The 19,356-nt window shown below is 30.4% G+C and overlaps 1 protein-coding gene across 2 annotated transcripts in view; it reads right to left on the bottom strand.

Moving 5' to 3' along the window:
* LOC127725744 (uncharacterized) overlaps positions 1–19,071 on the bottom strand; it is a 41,889-nt gene extending 22,818 nt beyond the window's left edge. The window contains exons 1-3 of one of the 2 annotated variants that reach the window (XM_052232958.1): positions 18,991–19,036; positions 13,290–13,333; positions 2,183–2,297 (exon numbers count right to left, since the gene is read on the bottom strand). In XM_052232958.1, coding sequence (XP_052088918.1) covers positions 2,183–2,281 — 99 coding nt within the window. In that variant the 5' untranslated portion in view covers positions 2,282–2,297; positions 13,290–13,333; positions 18,991–19,036. Of the gene's footprint in view, positions 1–2,182; positions 2,298–13,289; positions 13,334–18,990 lie in introns of both variants that reach the window. The other variant, XM_052232956.1, reaches the window with a different exon arrangement.
* Positions 19,072–19,356: the final 285 nt, after the last annotated feature.

Here is a 19,356-nt window from a genome sequence, read left to right as displayed (position 1 = left end):
TGGGATTCCGTTATGAAGATTCCGTGAAAGTTTGATCGAAATCCAATCACTGGTTTAGGAGGAGTTGCGGATGAGGAATGTTAACTTGGTATAATCTAAAAGAGCAAAGTCCACTTTTTGTATGAAAAATCATTCTGACCAAAATGTTAAAAAGGAAGTTTAAAATGTCATTATGATTGAAATGTATTCAGTGTCTATGAAGGAGTTGTGGATTGGCGATGTTCGCTCCCTTTAATATGAAAGGGCAAATTCTGTGTTTTTGTATCGGAAAACTGAGAAATAACTCTGACCAATAGGTTAAAAGAAGGTGCACAATCGAGTAATGTTATAAAGAATCCGTAAAAGTTTGATTACAATCAAATCACTGGTTTAGAAGGATTAGTCTTTGGGAGATGCCCCAAAAAGGAGGTACACAATTCCATTTTGTCATGAAGAAATCGCGAAAGTTTGATTGAAATCCAATTACTGGTTTAGGAGGAGTTGCGGATAGGGGATGTACACCTATAATATGAAAGGGCAAAGTTTATTTTTTCGTATGCCAAACCCAAGAAATCATTCTGATAAAATAGTTAAATAGGAGATGCACAATGGTTTTATGTCATGAAAATTCTGTAAAAGTTTGATTGAAATCCATTGACTGGTTGAGGAGGAGTTGAGGATGAGGGATGTTCACCCCACTAATATATACAAGGGCAAATACCATGTTTTTGTATGTGAAACTACAGAAATCATTCTGATCAAAACGTAAACTAGGAGGTACACAATGGCATTATGTCATTAAAAATCCTTTTTAGGTAATCAGAAATCCGCAACAAATTTGCGTGAAATCACATTATTCTCTTTTTATTATTTTACAGTCCGCAGACAAACGATACTGTTGTACGTTTGTTTTTCTACATTGGCTAGAGGTATAGGGGGAGGGTTGAGATCTCAAAAAACATGTTTAACCCCGCCGCATTTTTGCGCCTGTCCCAAGTCAGGAGCCTCTGGCCTTTGTTAGTCTTGTATCATTTATAATTTTAGTTTCTTGTGTATAATTTGGAGTTTGGTATGACGTCCATTATCACTGAACTAGTATACATATTTATTTAGGGGCCAGCTGAAGGACGCCTCCGGGTGCGGGAGTTTCTCGCTACATTGAAGACCCATTGGTGGCCTTCGGCTGTTGTCTGCTCTATGGTCGGGTTGTTGTCTCTTTGACACATTCCCCATTTCCATTCTCAATTTTATTGAAAAGAGAAACGATACCAGAAAAGATTTCTGCGCAAACGCTGAAGGCTGATAAAAGGTAAACGATTTTCAATTCATTAGTATATTTATGTTTTATATTTATTTATTTTTGTTTTTATTGAGTGTTCTACTATTATTGAGGACTTCTTTCTCCTTATATGTTATTTTTTCTTTTTAACTTGTCAAAGGGCTAAAGTGAAGATTGGTTTAATGCTAATGCTGTTACCCTGTAAAACAAAGTCATTATTTACCTACCTAATTCTCTAATTGCTTATTCATTTATGTGCTCTGTATAAAAGAAAATATGGCATGATTGCCAATTAGTCCACTATTTACAATAGACCAAGTGACGAAGATGTAACTTGTTCTGTGGTTTCCTCCGGTTAGAAAAGAGGGTATATTTTTAATTGCTTTGGCTGCAAACGTCCATATGTACACTTAGACACGACGGGTGTCACATGTGGAGCAGGATCTGCCTACCCTTCCAGGGCACCTGAAATCACTCCGGTTTTTGAAGAGATTCGTGTTACTCAGTCTTCAGTTTTCTATATTGGGTTTTGTATATGGTCGTATTTTGGTCTTTTTGTACTTTATTGTCATGGTATTGTCAGTTTATTTTTTACTTGTGAGTTTGAATGTCCGTTTGGTATCTTTCGTCTCTCTTTTAGGCGGATTTGAAGGATACTTAGATCCATTATTTGTTGTCGGTGTATCATTTATAACAATAGGAAACTACAGAAATATGTGTTCACATTTTACACATTATCTACATTTTAATCTACCCAGCTTTACGTGCCTTTAGAAGAGATTTGTTTCCATTAGTATTGTATTTCATTGATTCATATATTTTTTTGTTTTCGCATACCAAATAACGTGATCAAATTCAATTGTTACGCAAAACAGACACATACAAACAATCATACACATACTATCTGTTTCCCTTTTAACATACCCTTAAGCAGGTAAGGCACGGATGATCACACACTTCTGTTGCATTGAAGGGCGGGAACTCGCTGGAGAGTTTTTCTTTTTTACAGATATTGCATGCCATATTGTCGTTTGAATATCTGTAAAAAAATTATTCATTAATAAATAATGTAAAAAGAATTATGGATAAAAACTCCTCCTTAAAAGAGGGATTTTAAAAAAAATAAAGTTTATTACCGTCACTTGTTCATGTGCCTGTATCTTGTCAGGAACCAGTATATGTTTGTCTTTTGTAATATTTTAATTTGTTTATTTTAATCATGTAATGGAATCTGGGGGATTTATGTCAAAACTTGTTGAATTTATCTAAATATTTGCTGTTTTAGGAGCATAACATATTGCATGAATGCTTGTATTTTATTGAAGACGGTATCCTGACCTTCATATGTCTTATTGTTTTAGTGATATTGGGTTAAAGTCTAAATGAATGATACTCCACATTTAACTCTAATATCTGATATCAAATGACTAGGTTATAAAAAGACCTGCAGTCATATCTAGTATGATTGCAGGTAGTTTCATTGCATGATCATTTGATATCAGCTGATTGTATCCGTCTGTAATGTAATTACAACTTTAATTCATAATCAAGCACTAAATTTAATTAGGTATAAAATATTTTGTATTGATGTTATTTGAAGTATGAGACATATTTTTGAAGATAACTGGTCAGAGAACAACATGCATTAGCATCAAGCATACAGGGACATCCATCTAGGAGCTAGTTTCATTTAAAACTACATTTCACTGACAAAGTTGTATGTGTCACAATTGAAAAAAATAAGGATTTTCCTACTTGAATCTCATTAACTTCATTGGAATACTTCAGTATTGGCCTTTAATCATAAATCAATACGGTTATCTGCCCCTGTCATGGCGGCAACCACGAAATTTATTAGCTAAAGAAAAGAAGTAGTATGTCCACTAGGAAAAAGTAATTTGTCGGGAAAAAACAAGGTAAACAGTAAACAACTTAAAAATTACTTCTACTTTAATTCAGAATGTTGTGTAAATAACAATAATTATATGATTACATAATCAACGTGAGTTGTGAGAATAGTGATTGTTTACATCGGGACTTGTCAGGTATATACTCGATAATATGGCGACTTTAGAAGCTATTGCCGATGTTAAGTCTGTTGTCATGGGTATTGATTCAAAGGTAACACTCTTTACATCTAGGCTAGACTCTGTTGAACAAAACTTAACGCATCTAATAACTGAGGTCAGGTCAGAAGTTGTGCAAGTAAAGTCAGATCTTAGTACTACACAAACTGAGGTGGAAAAGCTTAGACTAGATCACAACGAGCTAGAGAGAGGTATAGGGTACAAAGAGTCACAACTCAATACTCTAGAAATGGAAAAAATGGAATGTCTGAAAAAAAACATTGACGACAAACTTTTCGCATTGAAAGAAAATCAACTTTTTCTAGAGAAACATGAGCGTAAATACAATATTCTCATTTACGGTATAAAACAAAAACAAGATGAGAACATATGGGAAGTAGTAGACAATTTCTTTGTGAAGGAGCTGGGGATAGAAAAGTTTAAAGCAGAAAGTTTCCCCCTTGCAAATGCCCACAGGATCCCATCAAGAGCCCCAGTTGTTGGCCAAAAAAGACCAGATGCTATAATTGTGAGGTTTATGCACTACTCAGACAAACAATTAATAATGGAAAATGCATACAAAGTTGCAAATAAAAAAATCAGAGTAGTAGACGATTTACCCGTTATAATGAAAGAGGCACGAAATGATCTGGCAAAAGTTGCATATAAAATAAGAAATGACGAGAAATTACAAACCAGAATAAAAGTAAGAGGCATAATCCTGGTCCTAGAAACACGACTTAACTCAAAGGATGTGTGGAATACGCGCAAAACAATTAATTGTGTCAGATGATACAAGTACATGTATGACTATGACTACATAAATTGTAAATACAGGCTGATGCGATCTTGTGCTTTTCTTTGTTGTTTCTATGACTGAAAAACTTATCATACAATTTTAACATATTAAAATGTTCAATCTTTTGTAGGACTTGCTTGTCAGTAAGTATTTTGCTGTGTTAAATTTGTTTTTGCTTGTTTGTTTTTTCCATTATGCTTTTGTTGAAGTCGCAATCATATAGTATATACATAGGCTGCATGTTAGTTCATAGTCTTGTTATTTAAGCTTTACTTTTTTCTTTAGTTTTGGCCCAAAAAATATGTGAATTTTTTTATCATCATTCTTTGGTACATACAGGAAGAACCTAATATTATAAAAAGAAAATGTTTTATTTAAGGAGTTGTTTATAAAAACAGATTTTTTAAATGAAAAAGGAAAAATTAAAAAATGATGTAAAAATTATCTACCAGTAAACAAATAAACTCCATTCTTAATATTTTAACATTCTAATAAAGTGCTTTCATATGATCAATCCTGTGAGATTTGTATTAATGGGACAACAACCCAACAACACCCCATACATGTAAGTCAAAGGAACATATAGTGTTAAACATGTGGTGTTGGGCTCTCAAAAGTTAATATTCTTTGTACTAAATTGTTAATATTTCAAACTTTAAATCACAAACTATAATGAATACCTTTCTTTACCTAGTATGTTTTACATCAGCATCTGCATCTTTTTATCAAAATGAAGATTACATAGTACTTGAAACCCTGTATGTTCCAACCATGTTTCACCATCTAAATACTAAAATATACTGTTAGAATTATAAGTTCTAACAGGATTTTTAAAACGCTATTCATTGCTCTAACATAATTTAATGCTTCTTTTTGCTGTTTATTTAGCTTTCACTCCAATTGTTAGTGCTTTTTTTTCTATACTCATGTTTAACATGTGCATTACAAGAGCCACTACTTTGCAAGTTTTTTAACCTACATATATACTATTTATAATCAGGTCAAGATCAAATTATATACTGTTTTGTGGAGAAATATTTTCCTGTGACATGAATGCTCAATCTTAAATTGCAAAAATAGCATAAATGCTTACATGAAGATTTGTAGTATTAAGTAGAAGAACTATAAGCTAAGAAATAACTCAACAAACTATGAAACCCGAATGCATAAAGTACCATACATGTACTTTTTTTGTGTCTTTCTAAAAACATACAGCTGGGCAAAAGAGTGAAATCTGTGTACACACTTATCATGCATATACAACTAACTTTGATATATAAAAAAAAAAAAAAATGTGTTTTTTCATTTTCTCTTCCTTTTTGAATAAACCTAACTATTTGTGTATATTTGGATGAGTAATTATAAGATAACTTAAAAAAATATATAATAACTTTAATGAAATTAATGACTAAGCTAACTGTCATCTCAATCATTGACTCTCAAGAATCATTCTATTGATTCATGATGTAAGGGAGATAATCGTCTTTAGTTTTTATGATAAAGATATCACCCATAGAGCACATCATTTCTGTACTTGAAATAAAATAGAACAGCAGTGGATATATTACTTTTTGAACAACATAATTTGTTTTTAATTATTTAATTTTCTTGCTTTGTCTTTTTTTTTTTGATTATTTATGATCTCATTTTTTTCTTCTTTCTATTTTTACATTATACAAATTGTATGTCTTTTTCTCTATTTCATGTTATTGGCACAGTACTTTATATTATATTATACAGCATCGTTGGTGTATTCTGGTTACAATTAGAATTCCACACAGACATGGCAGGTGAGATCAGACATCTGAAGGATATTTTGACATTCACACACTTAAAAGTACACAGTTGTATGGGTCATTCATTTTTTTTATGTTTCATCAAAATTACATATTATTGTTTTGTTATTAAATAGAAATATCACTTGAAAATGAGTAATAATAATATAAAAATTTTCTCATACAACTGTAAAGGTCTTAATTCAAAAGAGAAGCGAAGAGATGTTTTTGATTATCTTAAATCAAAAAACTGTAATATATATTGCTGACAAGATACACATTTTTCAGAAAATGATGAAATATCAATAAAAAATCTATGGGGAGGAGAGTGCATTTTTAATTCATTTGCAACTAATCAAAGAGGGGTAGCAATTTTATTGACAACAAATTTTGAGTATAAGATACATAAAGTAAAAAAAGACGATCAAGGAAATTTGTTAGGAATTGATATGGAAATAGAAGGAAAAAGAATGACCCTAATAACCTTATATGGTCCAAACAAAGATACACCAGAATTTTATATAAAACTAAGTGAAATGATGGAAACTTTAAACAATCAGTCAGGTGTTATAACTGGAGACTATAATTTAGTACAAAACCAAAGTCTTGATACATATAATTATAAAAATAACCCAAAAGCTAAGGAGAAAGTTCTAGACTTAATAGAATTTTATAATTTAACAGACCCATTTAGGGAAATTAATCCAGACTTAAAAAAATTCACATGGAGAAAAGCTAATCCAATAAAACAAGCAAGATTAGATTTCTTTTTAATAACCCAAGACCTTAATCAAAATGTATATGATGTACAAATTCACAACAGCTATAGATCAGATCACTCCCCAATAATATTAAATCTGAAGATGAAAGATTTCATAATTGGAAGAGAATTATGGAAATTTAACAACTCACTTTTACATGATATTGAATATTCCAATACTATAAAAGACACTATACTTAAAGTAAAAGACCAATATGCATCACTAGTATATAATAGAGAAACTTTAGAACAAATAAATGATTTAGATATCCACTTTACAATAAATGACCAACTCTTTTTAGAAATATTACTTACTGAAATCAGAGGGAAAACTATTTCCTATGCATCTTATAAAAAGAAGGAAAGAGATAAACAGGAAAAAATGTTATTAGAAAAAATTCAGAAATTAGAGGAAAGCATCTTAACAGAGGAAATATTAACAGAAATTGAACACCATAAATCTGATCTTAGAATAATAAGGAAAGAAAAAATGAGGGGTTACTATATCAGATCAAAATGCAACGAATTGAAGAAGGGGAAAAGCCATCTAGTTTCTTTTTGAATATGGAAACTAAACATTTTATAAATAAAACCATCCCCAAACTAGTTAACGAAAAAGGGGACACAATTTGTAAACAAGATAAAATATTAGAAGAGGCCAAAAATTACTATAAAAAACTTTATACTTGAGTAGTGTTAATCTTAATAACGAAATTCCTGATTCTGATATTGAAAAATTAACTGATACTTTAAAAGAATCTTTAGAGGGGGAGATAACTTATAATGAATTGACAACAGCTTTGCGTAGAATGAAAAACGAGAAAAGTCCTGGGTCAGATGGCTTTACAAATGAATTTTTTAAATTCTTTTGGACAAATGTAGGAAAATTTGTTTTCAGATCTATAATTTGTGGTTACAAAAGGGGGGAATTGTCAATAACTCAAAAGCAGGGTATTATTACTTGTTTACCAAAAGGTGATAAACCTAGACAGTTCATGAAAAATTGGCGACCAATAAGTCTTTTGAATACAACATATAAACTAGCATCAAGCTGTATAGCAGAGCGAATAAAATCTGTCCTACCCATTATTATTAACAATGATCAGACAGGTTTCATTCCTGGAAGATATATTGGAGAAAACACTCGTCTCATATATGATATTTTATTCTATACAGAAGTAAATGATTTACCAGGTCTTCTCCTTCTCATAGATTTTGAAAAAGCTTTTGATTCCGTATCATGGAAATTCATAAATGAAGTATTAGACTTTTTCAACTTTGGACCCTCTATAAAACATTGGGTAAGGACCTTTTACACAAATATAAGCTCATCAGTATCCCAAAACTGTTTTCTGTCAGATTTCTTTGAGATCCAAAGAGGCTGTAGACAAGGGGGTCCTTTATCACCTTACATTTTTCTTTTATGTGCTGAAATTCTAGGAATTTTAATCAGAAAGAACAAAGAAATTAAAGGAATTAGAATTGATGACACAGAATATCTTGTCTCCCAATACGCAGATGACACATCAATAATACTTGATGGTACTCCCAAATCTTCTAATGCATCTCTTCGCTTACTACAAAAATATGCTGACATGTCTGGTCCCCATATGAACTTGGACAAAACAAAGGTGGTGTGGATAGGCAAAATAAAATATAGTCAAGACACCATGTGTGTAAAATGGGGATTGGAATTGGGTTCCAGTAGGTTTACACTACTAGGAATAAACTTTTCTGTCAATTTGCATGAACTGGAATTGTTAAACTATGGTCCAAGAATTAAGGAAATTGAGAATATAATAAAAATTTTGTCTAAACAAACATTAACAGCGGTTGGAAAAATAACAATCATCAAGACACTAATTATCTCAAAATTGAACCATCTGTTTTTAACATTACAAGCACCATGCAAAAATACCTTTAAACAACTAACTGACAAAATTTATTCATTTATTTGGGAAAACAAACCTGACAAGATAAAAAGAGAAATATTATGTTCTGAACGTAAATGAGGAGGGTTGAAAATGATAGATATTGACAAATATATAAAAGGATTGAAACAAACATGGATTAGACGGTTGTTGAAAAACAACCCAAAACTAAATAAGCTACTAGAAAGTACTGAAAAAATCAGTATTGAAAACCTAGTTTATATAGGCCCAACAAAAAGATGTAAAAACCCTTTTTGGGAAGAGGTCTTTAAAGCCTGGACAGATTTACAAAATAAATTTATACCAAAAAATGAAGACGAGTTTGTATGAGATTCGCTCTGGAATAATGAAAATATTAAAATAGGAACAACATCTATTTTCTATAAAGACTGGGCAGATAAAGGGATCTTTTTGATAAATGATCTATTAAACAATGAGGGAAAACTAATGACTTTTCAACAATTCCAAGACATTTATAAAATTAAGTCAAACTTTCTTACTTATAATGGGGTAATTTCATCAATAAAATCATATAAAAAAGCCCTCAAGAAAGATATATCCATAAACAATCTTAATAAAACACAAGGACCAATTATTCCAAATAATATAAGAATATTTTTTTTATCAAAAAAAAGGCTCGAAAGATATGTATAATGTTCTATTAGAAAAAAACAGTACTAAACTTAACTGTGAAGACAAATGGTCCTTAACACTGAACACAAATTTTGATTGGAAAACCGTGCATAATATGTCTTTTTACTCCACAAAAAGCTCAAAACTTCAATGGTTCCAGTATAGAATAATACACAGAATCTTGGGCACAAATAAATTTTTATTTTAAATAAAAATAAAACAAAGCGATAAATGTACTTTCTGCAATGAATTTACCGAAGATATCGAACACATATTTTGGACATGCCATAAAATAGCAGATCTGTGGATAAGACTCGGTGACTGGATTTATAACCAAACACAAATAATTATTCCGTTTAACATGGATATAATTTTATTCGGAAATTTAGGAAAAACAGAAAATAATAAAATAAAAAATTTAATAATACTATTATCAAAATTCTTTATTTATAGAACAAAACTGTGTGAAAATCAAGTCAGTTTTGCAGGGCTGAAAAATTATCTAAAAGAAAATCTAATACTAGAAAAGAATATAATTTTTAAAACAAAGCCTCTTCACATTGCCAACCTCTACTGGGACCCCTGGCTTCCATTACTAGAATAATTTACACTTAACAAATTAGCATTACCCTATGTAATGTTACTGTGTATATTGTTTTAGCCTTCTCCACACCACCATATATGTTTTATTTAATATATTGTTATATGTTTGTTTTTTGTTTTTTGTTCTTGTTTTGTGCCTAAATCCACATTACGTTTTTTAATATCTTTTTTGTGTTTGTATGAATTTTTTACAATGGAAAACCAACTTTGCCAAATTTATATAATGTTATATCTTAAGACACATGCTAGTTTTGACCAAAATACTGCTGCCAAAAATCCAAATTTCAGTGATTTTTTTTTGTTTTTTTGTTTTTTGTTTTTTTTGTTTTTATTTATTTATCATTTTTTCTTCCTTCTTTTCTTTCTTTATGAAATAAAATTCTCTCTTTATTGAACAATATGGAAATAATGGATACATAATAATATAGTGTATATATTTTATAATTTAGAATACTAACAATTACTAACTATTTTCTATCTAAATATACAATCTAATGTTTAACGAGGCCGGGATAAGGTACCGGTACTTTTTGTATCCAACTAAAAAATGTGAAAGTTTTTCAATAAAGTATGTCGGATGCAAAAAAAAAAATAAATCAATACGGTTTTGACCAGTAAGAAAGCATTTCATCTCAGCAATTCTAAATATATTTAGAAAATGCGCACCCTGTGTTAAAAAATCAGATCTGGCGGGATAAGTGGTCTATGTCAGTTGCTACTTATATGGTCAAAACTCCGCCCACTTGGATTAACATCAACCCTTTATGATCCCATAAGTTTAAAAACACATTGCATTTGCTTTTTTTCAATTTGGATTTTATTCATTCGGTATATAAAACAATATATTTGGCCAAAAAGTAAGTTATGCATGTATATCAATGATCAGCTGGTCAGTCATGAGGTGATTCATAGAATTATGATTGTATACAATTAAAATATAGTGTTTCACACAAAGTAAAACTTTATTATTTTTGTTGTTTATAGAATATGACCAGAATTATATCGTCAGAGTTTTGAAAGATTGTTTTAATAAGATATACGATTACTATCAACAATCTGTTAAAATGCCTGTGAGAATTTAGGCATTTTATAAATTGACTAATTATTTCAGAATTTTAACAAAATGTTTATAAAAATTGATTTAAAAAATGCATTAAATTTTAATATTTAATAAATGTTCACAAAGCTGTTCTAAAGGGCTAACTTGGGTATAGAAATATTTGCTTTAGCCATCAGCCAAAAAAGCCATGCTAAAGAGGGGAATTCGTTTGACTGTACCTGATGTATAAATGTGCATCCTTCCTGAATTGGGACATCAAATCTGTAAGGAAATTACCACGCTCTCTGCACGCTCAGACTTTTTTCAGGGGTTCGTATGTGCCTTTTTGAAGGGGAACATTTTTATGCCTATTAAATATATCTTCATTTCTAAAGCTGTTAAAAATTTTGTTCTTCATCCCGGTCAATCCATTGCAGAACTATTGAATTCATTATTGATTTGTTCCCGTCCTGAATATGCACCAAATATTTGACATTGGACATGAAACAAACAACAACCAATCAATCAAAATATTCATATTGTTCCTATTCCTTATAATACACTTCTGTTTTGAAACAAGTTCAAATATAAGATAAATTTTGTCCTTCATCCATCACGAAAAGATGATCATAATATGACCCTCTAAGCAACAGATTGAACACATACTTCCGTAGTTTTCACTGATTTAACTAACTATAGACCTAAAAACTTTCCCTGCTAGGATTTGAATACTAAACTTAAATTTTAATGAACCAGTATGGGTTTTATTTTGCAAGCTATTGTGTTTTTGCTTCTTTTTGGTCATGTATCTCAGTGCTATCATTTTCTACAAATTACCTTAATCTGAACAGGTGATTTGTTAAATTTTATTAAAAAATTCAGTCATTTTACAAAATGCCTGTCAAGATTATGCATTTTATAAATTGTCAGAAAATTCAGGCATTTTACAAAATGCCTCAATTTAGAAAATGTCTGTAACACATATAATTAATTTGATTGTGTGCAAATTCTTACATTATTGCAGCTACTTTCTTGGAAAATATTTTTTTCTTAAGCATTGTATATGAATGTATTATATAGTAATATGGTTTAAATATGAGGATATTTTGCAGATTTGTTTGGTCAGACAACAGAGAGTAGCAAAACACTAAACATGGGTGACCTGTTAGGATCATTAATGTCAAATATCTACTGCTGCAACGGCCCCTTCCCTTTCTGATTTGGCAACAAGAGGCTGATGTAAGTAGCATGTTAGCTTTTGCTTGTTCTCGGATGGTAAATAAGAGTATATCTTACAATTTTACGATATGGATTTGAAGATTACACAATTGAGTTAGTCCTACCGCTTATCACTGAAGCATCAAACCTTCCTTGTTCTGTCAACTATTTTGCCATATCTTCCCATGATACGATCCCAATGATAGCAAGAATCATTCACAATACACCCGAAGCAAAGCAAAATTAGAAACCAATGGGCATATTGACCAGTACATTGTGAACACTGTACACAAAAAAGGAAACGAGCCGCAACTACTCCAACTGATGAGTACCACGAAAGAGAAGCTGACTTCAGCAAATCATCGAAAACATAAGGAAAGAAATCTGACAACAAATTAGTTTTATTGCTGTGTTATGAGTGATATACTTGTGCAAACAATTGTATTTACCATAGTGTTATCTATAGTAAAATGAAATCATTTAAAAAATATGTAGCAGTGCATGTTACACTATTTTCAGATTGTGTATACTCCGCACAAAACTATAACAAAATACGTTGTATTTTTGTTTAAATGTCATGATAATAGATCATGTATCATATGCTTTTACAATATGCAGTATTGAATAAATGTATAAATGTGTTATTGATATTGTATATGACAAATGTGATGTTGTTTTAAAGTGAAAACAATGGAAATTATTGTAAAGTTTTGATCCATAAAAATGTAACACAACAGTAGTTTGCTATTTACATAGATTTGCAAATTACCAAAACCGTCCTCTATACTCACATGTGCAAAGAATGTAAACAAACAATTTGTTTTAAACATTTTAAACCATTTCAACGTATCTCTCCTTGGCTGTTAATGTTTTTTTTTGTAATTCTTTTATTTTTCATGATGAAACATGTGAATTACATACTACAGTAATAGACGCAAATTATAAAAATTATGTTACCCTTTAAGATTGATAGAGTCATAATGATGTAATAAGCTATTGATTTAGTTAATTAAATGCTGCTTTAAACAATTGCCACTTCTGATCTATTTTTACTTTTTGTGCAGTGGTTAGGAAACAGATTATTGTTTCTATGGTTATCCAATATTTCAAATATTCTATCCCACGATATTTTGTGGGCAATATGTTCTTACATCTACCATCTACATTTGTATATATAGTATTTAAATAGCAACAAAATATTACTTACTGTTTTACAAAATCGTCAGACACATCTAAATTACTTCTTTTGCGCTAAAAGGCAAGAAAATGTCACATTTTTAATCCACTCTATCATGGATAGCCAGAAATTTTGTACAACATTACATTCCCAAAAATGTATAAAGAGATGTCTCTGATTTCTGAACATAAAGGACATTTTTCAGTTTCTTTTAATTTACATTTCAATAAAAATGAATTACGTGGTAGAACAATCTTACAATGAAAATTTTCTGAAAACGAGTTTCTGGTTATAATAAAAGGCATGGAGTAAATAGTATTCCAATCTTCAATCTGCATATTCAAGTCTATTTCCCATTTATTACGGGAAGATAAAGCTAATACTTTATTATCTTCCAAAAATAATATATAGAAAAAATTACAGGATTTTTGTTCCTTGTTAACTTAATCTACCAATTTATTTTCAATACTGTACAATTTAGAACTACATTCTTTCTTACTTTTCCATCTATTTGGCTCTTAGTGTTTTAACACTAGCTAATCTGATAATTTACAAGACATTGATTAAGCTTGCTAATTTATATTACAATCGAAGGAAAATCGATGATTTCTATAGTTCTATAGTCTAACTATAAAACACTTTGGTAGAATCAAACGTACCGTACCCAAATACCGTATACAAATTCAAAATAGGCAGTGTAAGATAAAAATTACATTAATGATAAATAAGTTAGACAAGCCTTATTCGAAGTGTATTTATAGCTATATAAAAATTTATCATGTAAACAAAATGTCTACCAATATAGAAATATTTGTTTTACATCCAACATATATTCCTATTAAAACGGATTGCACCTCGTGGAAATTAATTGTAATTCGGGTGACGGTTAAGATTTTCTACCTGTCACTGATTCCAAAGATAGAAACAGGCGAAATCCTGAAGGTAGTCTTATTGAAAATAAATATAAAGATTGTTGTATATATACATATGAGTAAGAATGAAGTGAAGGTTAAAAGTGTCAATCAGGATATAATAATGATTGTGAGTCTTTACATATCTTTTATAGATACGGTTTATTATTGTATTTTATCAAGTATTGATTATATGTTTACCTAAGAGATGCAACATGTCACCAAACGTATTACACATATGTTCCTTAAATTGCCAGGGGTTAAGAAAATATGACAAAAGGATAAAAACTAAAAGAGTGAATAAAAAATGAAAAAAATATTTTTACTAGAAACACATTTTTTTTTTAATATTCTACAGATGATAAATTCACGGCAGAAATATATCATAGTTTTGGAAGTACACAGTCAAAGGGGTTTCGATTTTCATTAAAAAAAATAAATATGATATCATAGACCAATATGTAGATCAAAAGTAAGAATTATTTTAATCAATATACCAATATGTAGATCAACAGTAAGAATTCTTTTAATCAATACAGAAGTCGATAATAATATTTTAACTTCTGTAAACGTGTACTCTCCAATTATAAGTAAAGAAAGAAACACATTCTTTAAAAATGCTTTAAGGGCATTCAAAAATATAGTCTTTGTATGCTTATTATTGGAGGTGATATGAATGAAACGCTGAATATAAAAGGATAGGAAAAATATTACTAAAGGTAACAGAAAACAAAAACATACGACAAATGGTTCGAAAGATATGATTAAAAACTAAAAGTAATAGATTTTTGGAGCGTTTTAAATCCAAATAAAACACAGTATACATGGAGAAGGAAAATTAATGAACTCGCCAACAGTACAGATTACTTTTTAGTCAGTAAAGATGTAAAACCAAGGGTAGTTCAAACGAACATTAGACCTGCCTTGATTCAAAATACAGACCATTTAGTTATTTCTCTTAAAATTAAACCATTATTGCGGAATTAAAGGAAAAAGCTATTTTAGTTCAAATAATAGCATACTTGAAGTTGAATCATACTCGACAAGAATATATGATTTGATAATAAAATACGAAATTTAAGACATACAAAAAGCATAACAATATTATGGAATTTCTTTAAAATGGAGGTAAGGGAGGCCCCTATTGAACATTGTAAAATGTAGCAAAATTAAACTGTTAAATTAGAGAAAAAAAAAGCTTTTAAATGAAAGTTATGATAGTAACATTGTAAAAAATAAACATAAACTTCCAAACAGATTCAATCAAAATAACTGAAGTCACAAGAAAGCACAGTCAGGTGTTCCGGCTTACTTATGGGTTTTCGACAGGACAAAAACATCCAAACAACAATGTTCATCACGGCAAAGATCTATGAGTTTCAATGAATTCGAAGAGTAAATTAAAGCACTTCTTAACAATTTAAATTACATATATGCATGCTTTAGGTACATAATGCATACTGTAAATTGTAAATTTATGCTGTGACATCATATATAAGGCCAAGGATTTTCTCAATCTTCATGAAATATTTATAAAACTTTATATTTGAGTTAATTTTATTAAAATCTCTGAAGATAAACCAGATTTTGTGAAATTCTGCATGTTCTCTTTTTTCACGCAATGTAGGTTGCACTTCTGTAAATACAGACATGGCAATATCCCATAGGAACTACTTTTACCGCTAAAACTGTGCTACTTTTACTATGAAGTTTCGTAAAAAAAATATATCCGAGACAGGAAAGTTTATATGCACTACTTTTTTTTCAAAGGTCAAAACATAGGGCTGTGCGGCATATTTTCAACATTTATATGCCTCGAACTTCTAGGAGTTTAAACTTATACTAAAATTCTGTACTACCCCTCCTTTCACTTTGGATCTTCATCAGAATTTAATTTGGTCGCTATCCATTTGTATTGATACTGGTAACATTCCCTAGTTGTGTCTCTCCGAAATGAAGCATAGAGATCATATCTGAGAACCAGTAGGTAAACAAAACAAAAATCTATGAATATTAAATCTCCCTAAAAGAGGCGTGGTTTGTGAAATCAAAATCAAATAATTAACGAACGTTTCAGAGTGGGATCCGTCAATGATTTCCCGGTATTGCTATATTTTTTTGTCATTGCTGTTGAAATTTTATCCTGTTTATCGAGACAAGATAAGAAATGCAAAGGTTTTCAAATTAAGCTAGATGATAAAACCCATACTCTAAAGTTAAGTCAGCTTGCCGTTTATACAACTATATTTGTAAATTCAAAACAAGAAGTTTCAGTTATATTGAATATAATTGAAATTTTTGGGTCACTCTCTTGCGTTAAACTGAATAAGAATAAAACAGAAGAAATTTCAAATTAGGGAAGACAAAAAGATACCAATACAAAAATTATAGTTCAAAGACATTTATCTTTCCTTCCTGGACAGATATTGTAAGAAAGCAGTAGGGTTTGCAAAATGGGACAGACAGATAACTCTAGATGACCATCCAAAGAAAATGTTATTTTCAATCATTTACAAGCAAACAAGTTGAAAATGCTAAGGTGGAAATTTCGACATTACATATTACCATTTAAACAACTACCATTCTCCTGGAAAATAGCGAAAAGTACTTCAGGTCATATATATAATGTCATTGGAGATAATGAACATTACTTTTAAACATGCAAATATCTGGAATTATTATGGGATATAACAAAGCTGTTACTTGATAAAATAAGAATAAGACATCATATTATATCAATTAATACTCTTTTGTATGGCTACAAGATAAATGATAAAAATAATTATGGTAATAATGATTTTCTGACTATTTTACTTTTTACCGTGTATAAAGTCTATTATGTGTCTGAACAGATACGCCAGACGCGCTTTTCATCTTCAAATAGACTCATCAGTGACGCTCGAATAAAAAAAGTTAAAAAGGCCAAATAAAATTCGAAGTTAAAGAGCATTGTGGACATATTTACCTTTCAGTTTTGATGTAAGATGTAAGATTAAAGTCATATAAAGAGAGTTTCTGGTGATAATTTTGTTAATGAAATTATTGCACAAATGCATGCATATTCACTTTTAAACTGTGTCCTCTGTACTCGTTGTTATTACATTTGTTATAATGTATAATCCATAAAGTATAATCGACAAAACATATTTCATTCGGTTATTGTTGACACAAAAATTTGGCTGTTTAATATATTTTGTGTACCTTTTGGTTGCGAAGTTTATCGATCGTGACCTTGATTAACAATCAACACAGAATCATGAAGTACGTGTATACCTTTAAAATGAGTGAGATGATAGATCGATGTTTATTTGTTGTTTGTTTTTACTTTTTTCCATGTGTTCTCATTTGTTAATTAACCTTTGTCAAAACAGTTGTGACATAACTTGGTGTATTATGATTTTTCTTTCGGAAGAGGGTAAAACTATATTCCTTCAATGTTAGTTCACCTTTTCTTCCATCACGGTTTTCCCCTTCGCAATTGCACTATGCGATTGCCGGATTTATAACGAGATGTTTCATGGCTAAAGTCATGCATACAGAAAAGCTCTTTGTAATGTGATTGGACAAAAATGCAGTATCTATATATACTAAACAGATTATTCAAGCCTGAGGGATGAATCAAGTGAAGAAAATAATTTAAAATACGTACAGAATTTTGTATTCACTGTTTGTTTAAAGACCGCAAAAGTGTTATGTTAAAAACATAAAACGAAAAAAGACGATCAAAATGCATATTTAACTGTAACAGAGACCTTTATTGACGGAAAAGACCGGAACGTGTGAATTGACAAATCATTTCTATACGTTTTATATTTCTTAATACATTACAATACATTGTAATGTATTCATATGACATTATCTGAGAAGATAAGTTTTATCCAAGACATAACAGATATTTGATAGAACATTTTTTTTTATCCTAAACATGATAGATTCTTGATACTCTAGCTTAATAAAAATGATAAATTCTGGAAGATTTGTAGCGTAGCTTGAAATATCGTTTGTAAATATATAACTGCATTTTCCTTTTGTGTTGTTGGTTGTGATTTCATTGGCCTTCACCTCAGATTTTTAAAAAGTATGCCCTTCCTTGCATTCAAGAACTGGCAACAAAGAATGACATTCAGTTATATCTTTAAACTGATTTTCTGAAAATGTGAATCACCAGTTATCCAAAACGAAAGCAAATAGTTATGAAGACAACAAGTTTAATTAACTGAAAAGAGCTGTTGCATTATGCGCAGGCAATTGAGATTTACCACACTGGGTGAGTTTTTGAAAAATAAGATAAAATAAAAACAAAAATATTATTGTTTACAAGCTGCAATGAAAAAATATTTTCTTTTTTGTACTGAATGGCAAGAGGCTAGAGCAGATTAAGTAACCGTAGTAACTGATCTACTCCGCCCGTCATTCCTTCCGAAACCCATAGAGGTTAACTTGGATATATATATACATATGGAAATCCCACGATTCTACCATCCAGTAGTAAAAACCATGATAGGTATATGGGCATATGATTGGCTGTAAAGGATGTAAATATGCAGTTACACTTGGTTGGGATAGAGACCCTAAATCTTCCTGAAGTTTACGCCGTGGAACACCGTGAAACAAGTGTTCTTTGAGAAGGTACCTTGTTTGTTTCATCTGTTATTTCAAAAAATGTACTTTATTCAAACTATGATTGAATACACCTTGAAGATGAATACCTACTTACTTTTGATATTATGTCAAGGTCTCTGATAGTCTGTCTGTGTCAACAAAATGACAAATTATTTGATATGTATGCAATAAATGAAATAAATGAAATATACACTTACTTTCTTTCAATAGCTTGCAACATAAATGATATTCAGTTTAAACTTCAGACTGATTTTCAGAAAATGTGTATTACCGGTAAACCAAAACAAATGCAAATAGTCACGTGGGCTAGAAGTGTTCTATTTTCTGTGACAACGTTCAATCATAGGAAAGAACTGGTGTACACAGCGAATGCTAGAGGGAATTTTTTCAAAACACAAAGAGTGGGTTTTTGGAAAATAAAAAGCTAAAATCAAAATAAGTTTAAAAGCTGCATTCAAAGATAATATATTTTTGTTTTGTAAATGCGCCACAAGATGCCTGAGTTGGTGTGGTAACTGATCTATTACGTACATCTTTCTGTTCTGTCGTCTAAAACTCATAGA

Source organism: Mytilus californianus, unplaced genomic scaffold (assembly GCF_021869535.1).
Source record: "Mytilus californianus isolate M0D057914Y unplaced genomic scaffold, xbMytCali1.0.p SCAF_15, whole genome shotgun sequence".
NCBI classification, from domain to species: Eukaryota; Metazoa; Mollusca; class Bivalvia; order Mytilida; family Mytilidae; genus Mytilus; species Mytilus californianus.
The sequence above is the reverse complement of the archived record's forward strand: the minus strand, read 5'-3'. Positions and strand labels throughout refer to the sequence as shown.